General features: G+C 46.2%; 1 protein-coding gene and 1 long non-coding RNA gene across 2 annotated transcripts; both read left to right on the top strand.

The window, feature by feature from the left end:
- Positions 1 to 734: 734 nt before the first annotated feature.
- Positions 735 to 5,465, top strand: LOC142369461 (uncharacterized). The gene is made up of 2 exons (XM_075451814.1): positions 735 to 776; positions 4,082 to 5,465. Exons 1-2 carry the CDS (start codon positions 735 to 737, stop codon positions 5,282 to 5,284), a joined length of 1,245 nt encoding a protein of 414 aa, XP_075307929.1. The 3' UTR covers positions 5,285 to 5,465.
- A 13,904-nt stretch (positions 5,466 to 19,369) lies between these two features.
- Positions 19,370 to 20,554, top strand: LOC142368970 (uncharacterized). The gene is made up of 3 exons (XR_012767476.1): positions 19,370 to 19,913; positions 20,052 to 20,105; positions 20,496 to 20,554. It is a non-coding gene; the product is annotated as an uncharacterized LOC142368970 (long non-coding RNA).
- The last annotated feature ends 820 nt before the right edge of the window (positions 20,555 to 21,374 follow it).

Below are 21,374 nucleotides of genomic sequence, written 5' to 3'. Positions count from 1 at the left end.
GTAGGTGCACAGAGATATTGCACAGAGGTATGAAGTGTAGATGTCCATCAGGGAGGGGAGAGGGCAGCCAATGATTTTCTGAGCTGCCTCGACTACCCTCTGAAGCCTCTCCCTATCTGCCATGGTGCAGCTGCCGTACCATACTGTAATGCAGTATTTTAGCAGGCTCTGGATGGATGAGCGGTAGAAGGTCAGCAACAGGTTGGAGTGCAGGTTGTGCTTCCTGAGGACTCTCAGGAAGTGAAGCCGCTGCTGAGCCTTCTTGATGACCGCTTTGGTGTTTTCTGCCCAGGAGAGGTCGGCGGAGATGAGGACGCCGAGGAACCGAAAAGAGTGGACCCTCTCCACTCGCTCGCCGTTGATGTAGAGGGGGGCAGGGTCGGTGCTGTGCTTCCTGAAGTCAACAATGATCTCCATGGTTTTCTTGGTGTTCAGAGCTCTTGTTCTCTGAACACCAGTCTGTCAACTTTAGGACCTCCTCTCTATAGGCTGCCTCGTCTCCCTCTGAGATGAGTCCGACCACTGTGGTGTCGTCAGCGAACTTGATGATGAGGTTGTTCTTGTGGGCCGGGTTGAAGTCTGGGGGGAGATAAACCTTGATATGCTGAAGAACCAGTCTCTCAAAGCACTTCATGATTACCGGGGTGAGGGCCACAGGACGATAGTCATTTAAGCTGGTGATGATAAACTTTTCGGGCACTGGGATGATTGTGGCTGATTTTAGGCAGGGCGGGATGACTGCCTGGTCCAGGGAGAGGTTAAAGATCCTGGTGAAGGTGGGGGCGAGCTGGTGGGCGCACGCTCTGAGCACCTTTCCAGGTACACCATCTGGGCAGGCAGCTTTCCTGGGGTTCACAGCCAGGAGCACCCGTCTGCTCCTGCCCCCCCATCCCCCTCTTCTCCCTCGGCCTCTTGCTTTTCTTTTATTTGATTTAACTTTTCCAGGAGAGGGGGGATGGGGCTCCTCTGAGCGTATGTTTGGTTCCACTCTGCTTGTAGAGGGACGTGGGACCCAGTCGTCATCTGTATTATCTTCAGACGTTCTCTTATGTAAAACAATGAACAAACAAACAAATTATATTAGAATGCAAGAAAGACTGAGCTGTGTATATAATAATTAACACTACGTTTCGGTCTTTTTGGATGTTTGCTTTACTGATGAGAATGCTGCTGAGTGATAACGCTGAGTCACAATTTCCGTCTGTAACAATAAACTATCGAACTGTCTATCTATGAGTACAATAATATTAAATAAAATAACAATAAAATGTAAATAATACTTACTTGTCAAGAGTAATGTTTCCGTCATCAGAAAATGCTTCTTCTTCAGAGTCAATGAACGACACATCACTGTCTTCCTCTGACACACACTCGTCAGAAGCATCACTGTCCCGCCGTAGACAAACCTCCAAGGCTTCCTCCATAGTGTATTTAGTTTTCCAAGTCCGTTTTGCCATTTTGTAGACACAAGAAGACGAATAACTGCAGAATTTCCAATTACGCACAGCGATGCGTAATTTGCAACTCCTGAAATCAGCGACTACTTGCACAGGAAATGTTTATGCACACCTGTGGCTGTTTATGGGAGAAATCCCACACATCGCGCGTCATGCCATTTTTTTTCAGAATGTCATTTGCTATATTACATTACATTACGGTAATTTTGCAGACGCTTTTGTCCAAAGCGACTTACAATAAGTGCGTTCAACATCGGTAGGCAAAAGAACTTCAAGTCACAAGAAATAATGAGTGCATTTCCTTCCAAAACCAAATAGCTAAGAGCATAACTAATGCTAGAGTAAGTGCGATAAGTCAGGAACCGAGACACATGGGAAGACAATTTAGGAAACCATGACAATTTAAGAGACAAATAAGTGCGTAAGGAACTAGGATGAAGCAGGTGATGTCCTCAGAGGGCGGATCAGGGTAGTGTTTCCTGCAGAGATGGTTTTCAGCCTGCCGCCAAAGATGGGCAGCGACTCAACTGACATCAGTCGGAGATCGTTCCACCATCGGGGTGCCAGAACAGAGAAAAGCCGTGACCGTGTGGATGGTGCGCAGGGACCCCTGAGTGAGGGGGCAGCCAGGCGCCTGGAGGCCGCAGAGCGAAGTGGTCGGGCGGGGGTGTAGGGCTGGACCATAGCCTGGAGGTATGAAGGAGCTGTTCCTTCCACTGCCCTGTAGGCTAAAAATATGCTTCTGACAGAAATTCTGAAAGTTAGCCGCCGCAGACTTTGTGTCTTTGTGGGCGAAATACTTGTTGTAGACTAACTATTTTACTGGAGTACATTACGGAGGGACGTCTGGGTCTCTTTGCTCAAGCTGCTGCCCCCGCGACCCGATCCCCGGACCAGCGGAAGATGATGGATGGATGGATGGATGGATTAATTGGACCCTTGCCAACGTGACAGGACTGTTTTTATTGGAATTGTATCTTTTCTTAGAATACTGTGAGGCTTTAAAGGTGACTTTGATACTTTTTTTTTTGTTGCGAATGGTTTTACATAAGTGTTTACTGCGTCCACAGTTCTGATTTTATCCTGGATACATCATTGGAATCACAAGACCCTTAGCTTTCCAACGGTATATAACATATGTAGGTACATATAAAGGCGGGCTGAGGAAAACCCCGGATTTTGCGCTGAAGTGTGCAACGTCCCACCGGCGAAGTGTTTCCTGGTTTCATCTCCTCTCTCTGAGCTGCAGATCCAGATGTGCTTAGACTCAACATGTGCTGCAGGCTGAATGATCTGCTGGAAGAAAATCAGTGGAAAGATTGTTGTGGTGGGACGTTTTCTGGCTTTCAGTCTGCAGATTTGAGAGGTTCAGGAGCTAATCTTCATTATTTGGGTTTAAAGTCTCTGGGTTACATGAATTGAACCTGGTGGTGGTACTATTCTGGCTCTTTAATGGTTAGATGACAGGTTTGTAGAGTTGTTTTAACAAAGAGAAACAAAGGTTGAGTTAAAACGGACTGTGTTTCCCTGATGGCTGTTGAGCTGAATGGCTGCAGACCTCTGAGTTTTAAGCTGGAACAGAGGGTTAGTGTAAAGAATGTCATGTATTACCACCGCTGTTACTTTTATTCCTTTAAACCAGCGGTCATCAACCTTTTTCAGCCCAACCGCTACATGGTGTTTAAAGCTGCAGTCTGCAAGATTTGTTGATGTCATACGTAAAGTCCTACTTTTTGACATTTTAAGAGTTTACATGATCTATCAGAACGCTTGAAGTTGAAAGCGGTGACCTCCGTAGTCGCAAAATGCAAGAAATGCTTATTTTTTAACAGAAAAATAAAAAGTTATTCAACTTCCTGTCTCGCCCCTTCAAAACACATGAGAACTCGTGCACGTAGACGTGCACGCCAGATGCGCTTACATGACTCCTCATTCATCAACTCACCTGTCATTTGCGATCATGGAAGACACAGTAAGTAGACTAGCCCGTAATGAAGTTCAATAGTCTAGATAAATAAGCGTGGGGACGAGCCTACCGAGCCCAGCTCGTAACCTGATTGGTTACCTTTTACCGGCCCGGTCTGCAATTTTGTAAACAAACCTGCTGGCTTTGGAGGGACCTAGCGGGACATATAGGGGACCTAGAGAACTTTTTTTTTTTTTGTATTGGGGTATTTAATGTACTACTTTCAGAATCCCCGGACAGTTCCAGGCATTATGCTTGAAAAAGAGTTGCAGACTGCAGCTTTAAGTGAACAACTTGGACAAGACTCTGGTTCCTTCCATCCAAAACAATTTCCCAAATTGGATCTATCTATCTATCTATGCTCAAGTTCCTTTTCAGAGTTTCATCATGACAAAAACAATTAGTAAAAGAGCAAAAAGCAAGAGTTTACTGCTTAAAAAGCTGAACGTGTGCAGAACACATCAGAGCACAGTGCTGATAGCTGAGGGCACTTATAAACGCACCCTCAGCGTTCACGTTTGAGCTGAGATATTGAGACCTGTGTGGCTCAGTCTGTCCAGCTCCAGTTAGAATATGTTAGTTGGCGTAGGTTAGCTTAGAGAAATCTTTTGTGTGAACTTCAAAAGGATCTAAGTCTTCTTCCTCTCTGTCATTGCAGAAACGTAGAGCTCAAGAGGGATCCAGATGGCACTGCTGTAAGGACTGTGGGAAAGTTATCAAACGATCAAATCTGAGGTATCATCAGAGGCTTCATACAGGAGAGAAGCCATACAGCTGTGACCAGTGTGGGGCAGCTTTCACTAGATTATCTACTCTAAAGACACACCAACGTGTTCACACAGGAGAGAAACCTTTCAGCTGTGGGCAATGTGGGGCAGCTTTCACTGAATTAGGTAATCTAAAGGCACACCAACGTATTCACACAGGAGAGAAGCCATACAGCTGTGGTCAGTGTGGGGCAGCTTTCACTCATTTATCTAGTCTAAAGGCACACCAACGTATTCACACAGGAGAGAAACCTTTCATCTGTGGTCAGTGTGGGGCAGCTTTCACTGCATTAGGTAGTCTAAAGACACACCAACGTATTCACTCAGGAGAAAAGCCATACAGCTGTGGTCAGTGTGGGGCAGCTTTCACTAGATTAGGTAGTCTAAAGACACACCAACGTATTCACTCAGGAGAAAAGCCATACATCTGTGGTCAGTGTGGGGCAGCTTTCACTCAATTATCTCATCTAAAGACACACCAACTTATTCACTCAGGAGAGAAGCATTTCAGCTGTGGTCAGTGTGGGGCAGCTTTCACTCAATTATCTCATCTAAAGAGACACCAACGTATTCACTCAGGAGAGAAACCTTTCATCTGTGGTCAGTGTGGGGCAGCTTTCACAGAATTAGGTAATCTAAAGACACACCAACGTATTCACTCAGGAGAGAAACCTTTCATCTGTGGTCAGTGTGGGGCAGCTTTCAATGAATTAGGTAGTCTAAAGACACACCAACGTATACACACAGGAGAGAAGCCATACAGCTGTGGTCAGTGTGGGGCAGCTTTCACTGCATTAGGTGGTCTAAAGACACACCAACGTATTCACACAGGAGAGAAACCTTTCATCTGTGGTCAGTGTGGGGCAGCTTTCACTCAATTATCTCATCTAAAGACACACCAACGTATTCACACAGGAGAGAAGCCATACAGCTGTGGTCAGTGTGGGGCAGCTTTCACTCAATTAGGTAGTCTAAAGACACACCAACGTATACACACAGGAGAGAAGCCTTACATCTGTGGTCAGTGTGGGGCAGCTTTCACTGTATTATCTAGTCTAAAGAGACACCAACGTCGTCACACTGCAGAGAAATGATTGGCTTAAATCAACAACAATTTTTACGGCAGATAAGCAAACATTCACCTGGGAGCAGCAACTGGAACTACCAATCAGAAGCCTTGCCTTTGTTCAGATTAAAAATCTTCTTTGTGGATTACCACCTTCTCTTGTCAGGACTTTAGTTCTGAATGTTCTGTGGGGAGCACATGTTTGAAGAACCATTGAAAGTGCTTTATAATTAGTTGGGATTACTTTAACTGGGGACGGATCTCCCGACGTTCAAGACAAACATGGCATCAATTGTGAGTTGATGGACAGAACAAAATGCATTCTGTTTGAAAGTAGAAACATGTTTATTCTGTTATACTGAACATATTTGTTTTGTTTAAAGTTAAGATCCACAAAGTAGCTTTGCACCAGCTGTGGGTATTTCTGTAAACATCTGAAGAAGCAATATATCATTTCAGTTTGATGTGAAGTCGAGCTTTACACTCGTCTGTATTTCATTGTTCTGCATTTCATTAAAGGGCAGATGTTAACTTTTCTCATGCTTTTCATCTTCTTGCTACACAGATATTTTTGAAGAAAATGTGTATTTGGTTACGAGGGAAAGTTGACCCTTATCATCTTCCCCAAAGACCCTGAAATCTTTAACGCAGTCTGAAAAAGGTTTGGAGTTGTTCCCTGTACTTCCCAGACAGCTGTATGATGCTCATGACTGAAGCTGAAAGTTAAGGCTGTTCCAACACTAAAAGGGCACGAGGCTCAACTTCAAGCTGTGAAACTCTTTCAAATGTCTGTTGTGTTGGAATCAGATGTGTGAACGCATTTTAGTCCAAACGTCATGGCTGCACTGAGGGAAAAGGCAGCTAAGCAGGCTAACGCTACTTTGAATTGAACCGTTTAACACGAGAAAACTGAACTGATCTGTTTGTTGCTTCTACAACTGCTCAGTTACTCACACAATCAGGTACTGAGCAGATTTACCCAACAGACATTCTGCTGTAATCTCAGATGCTCTCAGTCGCGCTGCTCACGTTGTTTTAGTCCACAACTCTTCTTCTTCTTCTTCTTCTGCCCCGACGGCTACACAACTTACCCAGAACACCTGGTGGCAGAGTGTGCACACGACACCCTTATACTTTATTGGATTGTACCTCAAACTCAAACGCTGATCATTTAAACCTGCTTCAGGCTGTTTTTGTTCCTTTTTTTTTTTTTTTTTTTTTTTTTTAGTTTAGTTTAGTTTATTCCAAGCAAAAAAATTATACAGAACAAGCGGCTAAGTACATTACAATTTTTGTACAATACACAAACTGAACTTATTCGTAGTATTTTAGAAGTACATTTATACAACTTAGATTCAAATAAGCTTGGAAAGCTTAGAAGGAGCGTCTCTGCACCCCAGATGTTGAACTGCTGGCTGTGAGTTTCTGTCCATGTTGTCTGCTGAGAGTTCACCTGAGTTACCTGCTGACGCTGTGTGTGACATCATCAGCTGAGCTGTTGCTAAGCTACAGAAACAACAGCCCGACCCACTGATGGAGACCTCTGAAGGTTTCTACCACACCTTCCTCTCTGCTACACTTCAGCTGATTACATTTTATTTAGTTCTCTGTAACAGCAGCTGATCTTTAGTAATAACTAATCCTGCAGGGATATAATTTACCTTCGCCACTGAGTTACTATGATAAAACCTGCATGCAAAGCATAAATAAATGGCTGTAGAAGTGAAATGAATCTCCTTCTCTCTGACTGCATCTTCTGCAGCCATCAGAGCTGTTTGTGTTGAGTTCAGCTGCATATTTTCTGATAATCTGCTGTAATCTAAACTGGACTAAAGTCTCTCCCAGCAAATATATACAGGATACAGTGAATTATGATTCCAACTGTTTATTTACAGCTCAGCATAAAGAACATACAATGTTCAGTAGATTTTACATGAAATGTTTATTCTTGTTTTAACACTGATGGAGCAACAAGCCTGAAAGAGATACAATTATTTTCTGAGATAACTTCCATCTTTTGGGTTTTATCTTTTATGTATAATGTATAATTTCTTCATTTTTCAACTTAATAAAATATCTGAGTAGTACACAATCTGCTTCTGCTTCTTTATCATATATTAGTGCTTATATATGTATATATATATCCTACATCACATATGTTACAGAGCAAAATATTCTATTACTGCTGAGCCTACTATGACTGTTTAAATACGCTGACTCATGAGTCCCGTATCATGCCTACATGTATCACGTTTGCAGAAACAAAAATCCGTTGAAAATCAGTTTTGTATTCAGCGATTTATGATTGATTAAATGCGCTGACGCTTCATGGCTCCAGCCAGACAGATTACACTGAGTGGAGCGATGACCGGTCCAAGATGGCCGCCCCAGGTTACAGGCTGAAGGTTTGCTTTGTTGTCCGAGGGCTCTCAGCAGGATGGATGGACCGGAGGTGTCCCATCATGGAGGATGTGTTGGCATGAAAGGCCAGTTCTTGTGGGCAAATCAAACACCGCACCTTCAGCAGACAGAAAAGAAAGAGATAAGCCATCACTTTTTAAATGTGTGGAATAATGGCCGTAAGCGCTTTGTTTGGGATATACGCTAAATAAACAAGTCCAAAATGAATGTATTGTCCTACATACCTTAGATTCTTAAATGTGCTGCCCCCTTATTTTAAGAAGAGAAGTATATTGGCATGCATACCCATAATAATAATAAAGCTTATATTTACAGTTGAAAAACAAAAACAAGCAAACATCTTGCATCACACAACAGTATATTGTACAATAGTATCAGCTTATTAGGAGAAACCAAGGTGAAGTGATCCCAAGCCACAGAACGTTTCCTGCCAGAAGCCATGGAAAAGAGCAATGAATTGAGTTCAATTGTGACAGTTTGGGATTCATTTTACTTTTGTAGAGAACAGCGCCCCCAAGTGTTCAAACGATGAGAGACCTCTGAACCGTGGTTCCACCGAACAATGCGTTCTGCGCTTCTGACGTCATCAATCACCTGATCAGCGCCATCTGGTGTGAGAGAGAGAGAGAGAGAGAGAGAGAGAGAGAGAGAGAGAGAGAGAGAGAGAGAGAGAGAGAGAGAGAGAGAGAGAGAGAGAGAGAGAGAGAGAGAGAGATTTAAAATGTCTTTATTTAATACCGTTTACCCATCATATATTACCGTTTACCAAGCGATAATACGTGAACTCCACCTTGATTCGACCTCTAACCATCCCCAAAAAACTCTCCAAGGGGTCCACAGACTCCAGGCCCAACATTTTCTTCTTTCGGGTCAGCCAAATGGCCAACTTTGCCACACCCACTAGGAAGTTGACCAGACAGACCTCCTTCTTGAACTTGGCATTATATTTAGGGCCACTAATAAAGAAAGATTCAGAGAAACCCTCCCCAAACCCTCCCAAAGCCACCCTAAACCACTGAAAAAGACCCTCTAACCTTTCACATTGCAAAAACAAATGGATTCGTGACTCCTCCTCCCCACAGAATGGACAACCCGTCCCCACTGCTGGATTCAGGTGTGCCACATGTCTGTTTGTAGCTATCGCCCCATGAATAAGCCTCCACTGCAGATCAGCAGTACGCTTCTCAATGGGAGGCTTGTACAGGGACCTCCAGCACCCCCTAGAAGGGAACCCTGGCCCAAACACTTCTGACCACCTCCATGCCCCAACACGCTTCAACACCCTCTGATGGCCCACCTTGACGCCCAGAGTGTACAACTCCTTCTTACTGAGGCTTACAAAGGCTCTTTGTTCATCAGTATTCACACACATCAGACTCGCCCCACAGTCTTCTGGCGAGTCCACTACTGCAGCGGACACCTCCACCATGGGGAATCTAAATGTGCTCTTCCAGTCTGGACCCGACCCGCCAGTCTGTAGCACGTCTCTCCAGGCACCCGGTAGTGCTCTCTGGATCTCCGTCAGGATCCCCTCAAGGACCCTCAGCGAATGCAGTCCAGTCACCCTCTGCAGCTGGTTGGCTGTTATCCATACATCCCCCTCTCTCAAGTGTGCCAGAACCGTACATCCGGTAGCAGCAAACCGGCTTCGGACACTGGCGGATGCGAAGAGCCTGCTCTTCAACCAAGGGTTAAAAAACAACGGCTCTCCCAAAATCCAGTCCTTTACAGAACAGTTGGTCCTCTGCACCTTGAAGGTTGACATCCACGCCTTGATCATTGTGCGATAGACCGGAGGAAGCCCACCACAGTACGCCTCATGGCCATCTAGCAAAAACAATTGCCGGTCATAGCTCATCGGTGTTGACTCTCTCAAAAGGAAAAGAGCAACTGGCCCCCACACCAAAGCATCCTCGTAGAGTAGTCGCTGCGCCGCATGCAGTCTGAAGGCAAGCACACGACTGTGAATGTCCACTAAGCCCTGCCCTCCTTCACCTACTGGCAGGTAAAGTACTGGTGCCGGGATCCAGTGCTGCCCAGACCAAAAAAAATTGTTCAACCTGCGTTGGAGCTCCCTGACCAACAGCTCGGGTGGGTCCAGGACTCCAAACCTATGCCAAAGCATGGAGGCGGCCAGGTTATTCGTAACCAGAACTCTACCCCTGTAGGACAGCTCAGGTAATAGCCAATGCCATTTAGACAACCTAGCTGACACCTTCTCCAACAACCCCTCCCAATTCCTCAGTTGAAAGGTAGGAACCCCCAAGAAGACCCCTAACACCTCAAGCCCCTCCCTCCCCCACTCCAGCCCCCCAGGGAGAGAGGGTGGGCCATCGATGCCCCACTTCCCCATTAAAAAACCTTCACTTTTAGACCAGTTTACCATGGCTGACGATGCTTTCCCATACGCTTCTAATGCCCCACACACAAAATCAACATCCCCCTGATGAAAAATAAAGGCAGTTACATCATCAGCATAAGCTGAAACACTACACATGGCCCCCTTAGGATCTCCTGGAACTACAAACCCCCTTAATCCCCCCCTGAGCTTATTCAAAAGTGGTTCTATGGCCAGGGTATACAGCTGACCTGACAGTGGACACCCCTGCCGTATGCCACGTGTTAGTTTGATAGGCCTGCTTACCCCCCCTCCCACTTTAAGCATAACAGATGCCTCATTGTACAATAGTCTTAACCATGCTAACATCCTTTCCCCAAAACCAAAAACCTTCAACACATTAAACAGATAATCATGATTGACCCTGTCAAAAGCATTACGCTGATCAATAGATATAAGTCCCACATCAATGTCTTTGATTTGTGCACAGTCAATGACATCTCGCACGAGAAACAGATTATCCATTATTGTACGCCCTGGTACACAGTACGACTGATCCTCATGGACCAGGACAGACAAAAAGTTTTTAATTCTGTTTGCCAAGCACTTGGAAAAAATCTTATAGTCCAAACACAATAGAGACACTGGCCTCCAATTCTTCAGTAACCCCAAATCCCCATTTTTGGGTAGGAGTGACAGCACAGCACTCCTGGAGCTTATTGGTAGTCGTTGCTCCCTGAAACACTCCTGCAGCATGTCAAAATAGTCCTGTCCGATAATTCCCCAAAAGTTCTGATAGAAGTCGGCTGACAAACCATCAATTCCTGGTGCCCGCCCCTTTGCCATTTGTTGGACCGCCTCCGTCAGCTCCTGGAAAGTCATCACCTGGTCCAGGGCACTCCTGTCCTCCAGGCTTAGGACGGGGAGGCCCTGGAGCAGCTGCTCAGCACACCGAGGGTCACAGTCTGTTTTACTGTACAGCTCCCCAAAAAAAATCTATCGCCATGTCCCTCATCTCTGAGGGATTAGAGGTTATAGTTCCATCTTGCCGTTTAAGGAACGCCATATACTTCTTCTGTGCTGCCTTTTTCTCCAGGTTGAAAAAATAAGAAGTTGGAGCGTCCATGTCCTTTACAGAGGAGAACCTGGCTCTCACCAGGGCCCCCTTAGCTCGTTCATGCAAAAACGAACTCAGTTCTTTCTTTTTTTCATTAATGTCCACAAACTCAATCCCCTCCCCGCCCACCTCAATTCTGCTAATCTCCCCCTCCAACCTTTTTATATTCCCCTTCAATATGGCAGTGGCATTACAAGTATACTTCTGACAGAACAACCGTATTTGAGTTTTCCCTACCTCCCACCATTGACACACTGTCTCAAAATTACCCCTCTGCGCCCTCCAGATTTCCCAAAAAGCAACAAAATTTTCACAAAAAGTGTTGTCCTGCAAGAGTCTATTATTAAAGTGCCAATAATACTTTGGCCTTGGCGATGTTGATAAACAAAACCCAACTGTAACCAAATGGTGATCTGAGAACCCACAAGGCATGATAAGAGAATTTACAATTTTATTATTATGCGATGCAGACACATAAAATCTATCTAATCTAGCACCCGCCACCCTTGAGTCCACAGCTTTAACCCATGTATATTGTTTGGATAAAGGATTCCTACTTCTCCATACATCGATCATATCCAGCTCCTTAACAAAAGTGTCTAGCGCCCTCCCCGATAAGATGTGACTCTCCTCCCCGAGTCTATCCAGCGACCCATTGACTGTGCAATTCCAGTCACCCCCCATAATCAAACATGCATCCAGGTTCTGTTGCTTTAAGAAATCCCCCAACCTCCTAAAAAGATCCATACGTTCAGCCCCAGTATTATAAGCATAGATGTTGACTAGTATATAAGATTGCCCCCTAATCCCCACCCTTGCCATTAATACCCTACCAAGCACCACCTCTACAGTGAATTCAATAGTAACATCTAAATGTTTCCCAAAAAGCACAGCTACACCGGCATTTAAATTGGTCCCGTGACTTAAAATGCACTCCCCCTCCCACCATCTCATCCACTCAATTTCATTATAACAGTCTGTATGTGTTTCCTGTAAGAACACAACATCAATTCCCTTTAACTTTATATATTCTGATACCAGCGCCCTTTTACCCCTATCCCTTCCACCATTGATATTAAGGGATCCCACTGTTAATGTTTCCATAGAGATAAAAAAAAAGGGGGAAAATAAACCCAAAGAGGAACAAATACACCAGAACCCAAACAGAGAAAAACTTCAAGAGGTAAGCCATAGAGAAACTAAATAGAAAATATTCAAATCATTTCTTCAACGACTGAACCTTCCGTAATTTCCTTATTTTCGTTAAATGGTTTTTCAACCGAAATTTCTTCCTTTGACAAAGCTGTTGCTCTCCTGCTTTCTTTCTCCAATACACCACAGAATGCTCAAATTTTCGCAAATCAGAGAAAAAATCTCGCACATCAACAGACTGTCCAAATGTATCATCCAAAAATTCCACTATGCTCTCTAGGGGGTACACTTGATCCTCATTTACTTGAGAGACAGCCACCTCAGAAATATCCGAGAATTCTGAGCGGGTATCATCATCCTCTATACCCTCCTCAGACAGTAATTCTGTGTCTTCAGAAGTATGCGGCAGTAACCCGCCCCCATCTTCACTAACACCGTTTGCACTGCTGGCCGCGCCTCCCTCCTCCTCCGCACCACCGGCGGACTGCGCATCAGCACCAGCCTGCTCACTCAAAACTCCCGTCTCAATGACAGTTGACCCCTCGCTCGACTCAGCACCAGTCTCAGGCCCAGGGCCCTCCATGGTCACTTGAGTCTCTAACTGCTCAACCTCTTGTGCTCGCTCCTGTGAGCTCTCACTACCAGCATGCGCATCCCCGCCACCAACAGCCATGCCCTCGCTCAGCACCGGCCCTTGCTGCCCGCCCTCTCTCATCTGACCATCTCTAGAGGGACACGCAGCTTTTATATGGCCCTGAAGTCCACATTCAAAGCACCGCATTTCCCCTGTACTCGCATACAACATGTACGATCTGCCTTCATACACACAGCGAAATGAGACATTTAACCCGGGTGTGCTTAAGAACATAAACACTTGCCTTCTAAATGACATTACATGACCTAGCGACGCATCTTTGCACCCAAGGGATATCATTTTCATTGGACTAGCAGATTTCCCGAATCTGGAGAGCTCTCTCTCAATTAACTCATTCGGGATGAAAGGTGGAACATTAGAAATTACCACTCTAGTTGTAGGCGAATGCAAAGGCGTAACTCTAACGAAAACTCCACTTACCTTAATGCCGCTTTCAACCAGACTATTTGCTAAGCCCTCCCGTGACAGAAACACGACGACTGCTTTATTCATCCTGGAGGCTGAAACAATGTTTTCGCCGCCGATCTCTTTACCTATTTCCAACAAAACTTTCTCCACTGAAACGCCTTCTGCGGCCACGCACCTGACTCCATTTCGCAATGAGAGATTTGACGTGTTAAACGCCATCTCCACGCTGTCGGAAGCTCAGAGCTCCCGCAGCAAAGTATACCCACCTGAACAAACTTTTAAATCGGTCTAAATCAGTCAACTGAAAAAACTGCGAAATATCATAAAATACGCAAGAAAAAAAACAGAGATAGGTAAAAGTTTGAAAACCCCTCCGTGAACACTCACGCTCCCACAATCCCAGCATACAGAGAGAGAGAGAGAGAGAGAGAGAGAGAGAGGAATAGGAAAAGAGGGAAAAATGAGAGAAAAAGAAAAGGAGATTAAAAAAGAGAAAAAAGAAAAAAATGGGAAAAAAGAGAAAAAGAAAAAAAGGGGAAAAAAGAGAAAAAAAATGAGAGAAAAAGGGAAAAATAAAAAAGAGAAAGAGAAAAAAATAAGAGAAAAAAGAAAAGAAAGAGGAAAAAGGAGAAAAAAAAAGAAAAAAGAGAGAAAGAAAAAAAGAAAGAAAAAAGAGAGGAGAGAGAAAAAGAGGGACAGAGAGAGGAAAAAAAAGAGAAAAAAAAAAAAAAAAAAAACAAGCACTGACAATGGATTCTGCCCAAAGATGCACCTCTGGAAACAACAGCTGGAACGGGCCAACCTGGACATGTTCCCCCTCTGAAATGACTGAAATGAAGTGTTGCAGCACTTTGGGGGACAATATATAACAGGTGAGCACCTGAAAAAGCCTCGACTGGGTTACGGATCCTAACAACTCAGCTGGGAGGAGCTAACTGAACTAAGACGAGACCGAGGTCTGAAGCTACAGGACGCTTTGCTCATCCACCTTTGGACAGTTTTTGGTTGACTGCTGCAGAGGAACTGCTCCCATCGTCCAAATATATCTAAGAGAGCAAGAAGTGTCCAACAACCGTCTCACGGCTCTAAACAGAGCTGCTGTCCTGTTGGCTCTCAGTGTAAACCGTGATGCCATCATTCACAACACGAATAGAATCCGTAACGTGATGGAGGGTTTTGAGTTCTCCCAGGAACCTGAGAGCTTTGTTGTCGGGGGTTACCTTCCTAGTAGGGTCTCCCCTGGCACCTTGTCTCAGGGGTGGGGTCAGGCTTGGATTGACACAAAGACCTTGATGGAGCAGCACCAGATTGTGAACGCTCACCTCCCAGGAAAGGGAAACTGGAACACACCCGAGGGGTCAGGCCTAGAGAAGGAGCTCACCTCCCAGGAAAGGGAAACTGGGACACACCTGAGGGGTCAGGCCTAGAGAAGGAGCTCACCTCCCAGGAAAGGGAAACTGGGACACACCCGAGGGGTCAGGCCCAGAGAAGGAGCTCACCTCCCAGGAAAGGGAAACTGGAACACACCCGAGGGGTCAGGCCTAGAGAAGGAGCTCACCTCCCAGGAAAGGGAAACTGGGACACACCCGAGAGGTCAGGCCTAGAGAAGGAGCTCACCTCCCAGGAAAGGGAAACTGGGACACACCCGAGGGGTCAGGCCTAGAGAAGGAGCTCACCTCCCAGGAAAAGGATACTGGGACACACCCGAGGGGTCAGGCCTAGAGATGGAGCTCACCTCCCAGGAAAGGGAAACTGGGACACACCCGAGGGGTCAGGCCCAGAGAAGGAGCTCACCTCCCAGGAAAGGGAAACTGGGACACACCCGAGGGGTCAGGCCTAGAGAAGGAGCTCACCTCCCAGGAAAGGGAAACTGGAACACACCCGAGGGGTCAGGCCCAGAGAAGGAGCTCACCTCCCAGGAAAGGGAAACTGGGACACACCCGAGGGGTCAGGCCCAGAGAAGGAGCTCACCTCCCAGGAAAGGGAAACTGGGACACACCCGAGGGGTCAGGCCTAGAGAAGGAGCTCACCTCCCAGGAAAGGGAAACTGGGACACACCCGAGGGGTCAGGCCTAGAGAAGGAGCTCACCTCCCAGGAAAGGGAAACTGGGACACACCCGAGGGGTCAGGCCTAAAGAAGGAGCTCACCTCCCAGGAAAGGGAAACTGGGACACACCCGAGGGGTCAGGCCCAGAGAAGGAGCTCACCTCCCAGGAAAGGGAAACTGGGACATACCCGAGGGGTCAGGCCCAGAGAAGGAGCTCACCTCCCAGGAAAGGGAAACTGGGACACACCCGAGGGGTCAGGCCCAGAGAAGGAGCTCACCTCCCAGGAAAAGGAAACTGGGACACACCCGAGGGGTCAGGCCTAGAGAAGGAGCTCACCTCCCAGGAAAGGGAAACTGGGACACACCCGTGATGTCAGGCCCAGAGAAGGAGCTCACCTCCCAGGAAAGGGAAACTGGGACACACCCGAGGGCTCAGGCCTAGAGAAGGAGCTCACCTCCCAGGAAAGGGAAACTGCGACACACCCGCGGGGTCAGGCCTAGAGATGGAGCTCACCTCCCAGGAAAGGGAAACTGGGACACACCCGAGGGGTCAGGCCTAGAGAAGGAGCTCACCTCCCAGGAAAGGGAAACTGGGACACACCCGAGGGGTCAGGCCTAGAGAAGGAGCTCACCTCCCAGGAAACGGAAACTGGGACACACCCGAGGGGTCAGGCCTAGAGAAGGAGCTCACCTCCCAGGAAAGGGAAACTGGGACACACCCGAGGGGTCAGGCCTAGAGAAGGAGCTCACCTCCCAGGAAAAAGAAACTGGGACACACCCGAGGGGTCAGGCCTAGAGATGGAGCTCACCTCCCAGGAAAGGGAAACTGGGACACACCCGAGGGGTCAGGCCCAGAGAAGGAGCTCACCTCCCAGGAAAAGGAAACTGGGACACACCCGAGGGGTCAGGCCTAGAGAAGGAGCTCACCTCCCAGGAAAGGGAAACTGGGACACACCCGAGGGGTCAGGCCCAGAGAAGGAGCTCACCTCCCAGGAAAGGGAAACTGGGACACACCCGAGGGGTCAGGCCTAGAGATGGAGCTCACCTCCCAGGAAAAAGAAACTGGGACACACCCGAGGGGTCAGGCCTAGAGATGGAGCTCACCTCCCAGGAAAGGGAAACTGGGACACACCCGAGGGGTCAGAACTAGAGAAGGAGCTCACCTCCCAGGAAAGGGAAACTGGGACACACCCGAGGGGTCAGGCCTAGAGAAGGAGCTCACCTCCCAGGAAAGGGAAACTGGGACACACCCGAGGGGTCAGGCCCAGAGAAGGAGCTCACCTTAGAGATAGGAGGAGGAGCTCCTGGGAGGTGGCCCCGGAGCAGAACCAGTCCAGTTACTGTCCTCTTGTTCATTTACAGGAATCGCAGTTAATCCGTCTTTATCAAAATGTGCACGCTTTCCACCTTAAAGCTTTTCACTCTTTGCTTTGGCCTCTAAAACCTGGAGAAATTTAAACTCTTTGAGCAGCTCTCACAGGACTTGAACATATGATCTCCGAGTCCCAAAGCAGTTTATTGCCCCTCTGAGCGATGCCTCCGCTGCTTTGTGCTGCTTTCTTGGCACTTTTTACCTGAGACTGATGAGCACAGACACTATCTTTTAGTCTTCCAACATGTTTCCTGTGAAGCAGCTTTGCTCATCAACTGTCTCTGCTTTGTTCAGCTGCTCGGTGTTCTGTCTCATGCTCTGTATCCCAATAAAGTCTCAGACTCGTTGGTTTCAAACTTTGAAGACTGAGAAAGATTGAGTGGAACCTGGAAAAGGCTTGAACTCAGTCCCTATGAAAAGAAAATGAAAATAGAAAGTTTAGGATTCAACCTTTCAGTGTGTGTAGTTGATCCATATAGTTGTCTTATCCACCAGTGACCTCACATTTCCCCTGATGATCGAGGGAAGAAATGCTTTAAACTTCCTCCTCCTTTTCCTCCAGGTTGTTCCTGCTCTGCATCCCAGACGTCTCCTCTTCAGCTCATCCAGGTTTGGGGTATTTTTCCAGCCATTTCTTGGGCTTTTGTGAAGCTCAGTCAGCTGCACCAACAGGTGAACAACTTTCCCGTTGCTACGGTTACGCATCATAACAGCTGTGAAAACCTACCAGAGTGACCAGCAGAGGTCCTTCCAGCAGCATCCACACCAGCTCAGAAACATGTTTCAGAAGTCTGTTTTCACAGAGAAAATCTGAAGAAGATGCAAAGAACTCTGGAATAATGGTGCTGACCTGGTTCTGTTCCACCTGAACCCAAAACATTTCATCCGGAGTCAAAAGCTTCCATCCAATACGTGTCATCAATCTACATTTATAAATAACTAAAGCTGAGACATGAGTTTATCATTTTATTTTTTTAACTGGAATTATATTACGGTGGAATTCTGCAGTTAAAGAAAGAGGAAAACCTCCATTTAACCAGGAGTTACAGCAGATTAAATCTATAAGTTAGTGTGAATATAAACATATATGGTGAAAAACACTAACTTGATGGTGGCACTGGAGGAAACTCAGGTATTCTGCAGAAGCACAGGAGTTCATCCCCTTCAGATCATGAATATCTGACGTTGATTCCTGCTTTTAAAAGAATCAATGAGAAATCCCCAGTGAGACGATGCTGCCACCAGGAGGTCAGATTGGAACATTACACTATTGTTTGGATCCAGCACTGTGTTCTTCAACAACCTTCAGTTTTACAGATCATTACGGAGGTGGAAAAAGTGAACACAAACTCCTGAAAAACACTGAAGCACAGAAGCAGCGCTCAGTGTGCTTTGGCAGCAGGAACCCCAGAAAGACTTCTGGGGACTGAGGGGATTTTCCTCATTTTTACGTCCCTTCATTCATTTGCCTTTTTCAAGCACTTGTTATTACTTCTTTGAGTTGGCTGATGTGACAATTCTTCATGCTGCTTCCTGATTCTGATTAGTTTCAGGTGTAGTCTGAGTAAGAGGAGAGAAAAATGCAAACCAAGAAACTGCAGCACTGATCTGACACGGCTGGATCTCAGCAGGAAACACTCCCTGAGAACCAGATCTAACGTGTGACTTCCACTGTGAGTCAGCTCAGTTACAAACTGGGTTTAACTTCTGAGGTTGGTCTCTGACTGAGGGACTGTCTCTGTCACGCTAACAGCCCCCCCGGCTGGCTCGCCATGTTTTGCAACATATACACAACATGACGGGGTTCATTCGGGGGAGGTGACTTCACTGATGACCATCTGCATTCAGGAAGACCGTCCTGCGTAACATTCAGTGGCTACAGCGACTGTCTTGCATTTCTGGAGGCTACTTCCTGTTCAGCCAGGACCGTAGCGCCAGTCGCTAACACACAAAAGTCACTGCTGATCACATCTTTAGGCCAAAGTGGGATTTGTCAGTGAGATTCTCCCACTGTGAGCGGCAGAAAGCGCTTTCTAAGAAACTCTTAAGGACATAACAGCTGTGGGGACGTAGTTACCACAAGAACACAATACAGCTCCAATTCTGTGCTGAAAATTTTCCACTGAAATGCTCAGGGTACGCCAAACACAGTCAGCTTAAAACTAAAGGGAACAGAAACAGCCTGAAGCAGGTTTAAATGATCAGCGTTTCAGTTTGTAGATACAATGCAATAAAGTATAAGGGTGTCGTGTGCACACTCTGCCACCAGGTGCTCTGGGTAAGTTGTGTAGCCGTCGGGGCAGAAGAAGAAGAAGAAGAAGAGTTGTGGACTAAAACAACGTGAGCATCTGAGATTACAGCAGAATGTCTGTTGGGTAAATCTGCTCAGTACCTGATTGTGTGAGTAACTGAGCAGTTGTAGAAGCAACAAACAGATCAGTTCAGTTTCCTCGTGTTAAACGGTTCAATTCAAAGTGGCGTTAGCCTGCTTAGCTGCCTTTTCCCTCAGTGCAGCCATGACGTTTGGACTAAAATGCGTTCACACGTCTGATTCCAACACAACAGACATTTGAAAGAGTTTCACAGCTTGAAGTTGAGCCTCGTGCCCTTTTAGTGTTGGAACAGCCTTAACTCATTCAGTGCCATGAACGTGCAAACGCGTTTTTTTTCCAATAGTAACTCACAGTGCCAAAGACGCGTTATCGCGCCTATTGCGTTTTTTTATGGGAGGGGGGAGGTAATCAACTGATCTAGCTTGTGAAAAAAAATCAGAGTTGTAATCACAAGGATATCCGTAACAATCTAGGGGGCAGTATTTTGTGTTTTCGTGTTTGGAGAAAGTGTGCGAAGAAGACGCGTTGTCTATTTAAAGAAACGATAAACAGAGAAACGCCTCCGACACAATGGCAAGACGGCGCAGTAAGAAGCTTACGCTGGAACAGAGCATGGCAAAAAGTTTGGTCAGTGCGCCTCCCAGCACTAGCACCCGTCGGAGTCCCTCCCCTGATGGATCGGATTTCAGCGAAGCTGACCCAGATTCAACCGACGATTGGTTACCGTCATCTGCGTCTAGCAGCAGGTCTTCTTCCCCTCAGCCTTCTACCTCAAGAACAAGAGTCTCTCGTTCATCAGGACGAAATACTATAGGTGAGTTGAGCTAAAGTTCATCAGTTTGTTTTGAATGCTGATGCATGTTCCTTTCCCGGCACATGCTAGTTCAGTCAGTTCATATTCTGATTATTTTACTAGTTCTTGTACTGACGTGAAGCAATTATCATTTCACAGACGCATCTGGTCGGTCTGAGACGCCCACTCCATGTGACGGAGCGGCGAATACAGGTAAGACGCGTTACTGATGTCTTCTTGTGTTAGCGGTTTTGGGTGAAGGCATTCAATAAATGCAATTGTGCGTTCCAGTTCAATATTTAGTTCCAAGATTATTTGTAGCCCCTCTTTTTCATTACTTCACGTGGTATCTTTTGAATTTCATTGTTTTGATAACATTGAATGCTCTCATGTGTTAGTGTCTGCTTTAGCCCCTCCTGTTCCTGCACCAAAGCATCTTTTTGATTTCATTGTTTTGATAACATTGAATGCTCTCCTGTGTTAGTGTCTGCCTACATTTAGCCCCTCCTGTTCCTGCACCAAAGCATCTTTTGGATTTGTTTTTGTTACTGCTACAGCTTACACTAAAATGGTATGAAAATTGTATGTATATCTAATTTATAGATGGTGCTTCAAGCAGAGCTCCCACCCCCAGGCCTGCTACCAAATCAAAAAATAAAGGTAGGCCTATATCATTTTATATAAATCTGTGCATCCAACCACAGTAATAAATTATTTTCATGGCAATTGTGTATGATACATATATGTAATTTACAGGTCGCACACACGGCAGAGCCTCCAAGCAGGGCACGGATACAGGGGGTTGGCGTCAGGATGACTGGCAACCGAGTCAGATTCCCTTTACCGCCATCCCTGGACCCCAGAATGCGCTGGACAGCGACCAGCCAGCCGACTTCCTGGCCTTGTTCCTCACGGATGAACTGCTCAGTAATATTGTGGCACAGACAAACTTGTATGCTGGTCAGTATTTTGATGCACACCCTGAACAGCTACCACATAGCAGAGGTAAGGCATGGAAACCAGTATCCGTGCCAGAACTTAAAACATTTCTTGGTCTGACATTTCTTACCGGCTATATCAAAAAGCCTAGTCTTCATTTGTACTGGAGTGTTGATGAAGTAGATGCAACACCTTACTTTAACAAAACCATGCCAAGGAACCGATTCCAAATCATATGGAAGTTACTCCATTTCAATAACAATAGAGAACAGAACCCTGATGACAAAATGTACAAGGTACGCCCTGTGTTGGATTACATAGTGGGAAAATTCAAAGAGCTTTACCAACCAAAGCAAAACATTTGCATTGATGAGGGGATGATGCTGTGGAGGGGGCGGTTGGCGTTTAGGGTGTACAACCCTCAAAAGCCTGTAAAATATGGGATAAAAATCCTACATTTTGTGTGACTGCCACAGGTTACTGTTTTAATATGCTGCCCTATGTCGGGGAAGCTAGTACCTTGACATAGATTGTGTTCAAACT

This window comes from Odontesthes bonariensis, chromosome 19 (assembly GCF_027942865.1).
Source record: "Odontesthes bonariensis isolate fOdoBon6 chromosome 19, fOdoBon6.hap1, whole genome shotgun sequence".
NCBI classification, from domain to species: Eukaryota; Metazoa; Chordata; class Actinopteri; order Atheriniformes; family Atherinopsidae; genus Odontesthes; species Odontesthes bonariensis.
The sequence above is the reverse complement of the archived record's forward strand: the minus strand, read 5'-3'. Positions and strand labels throughout refer to the sequence as shown.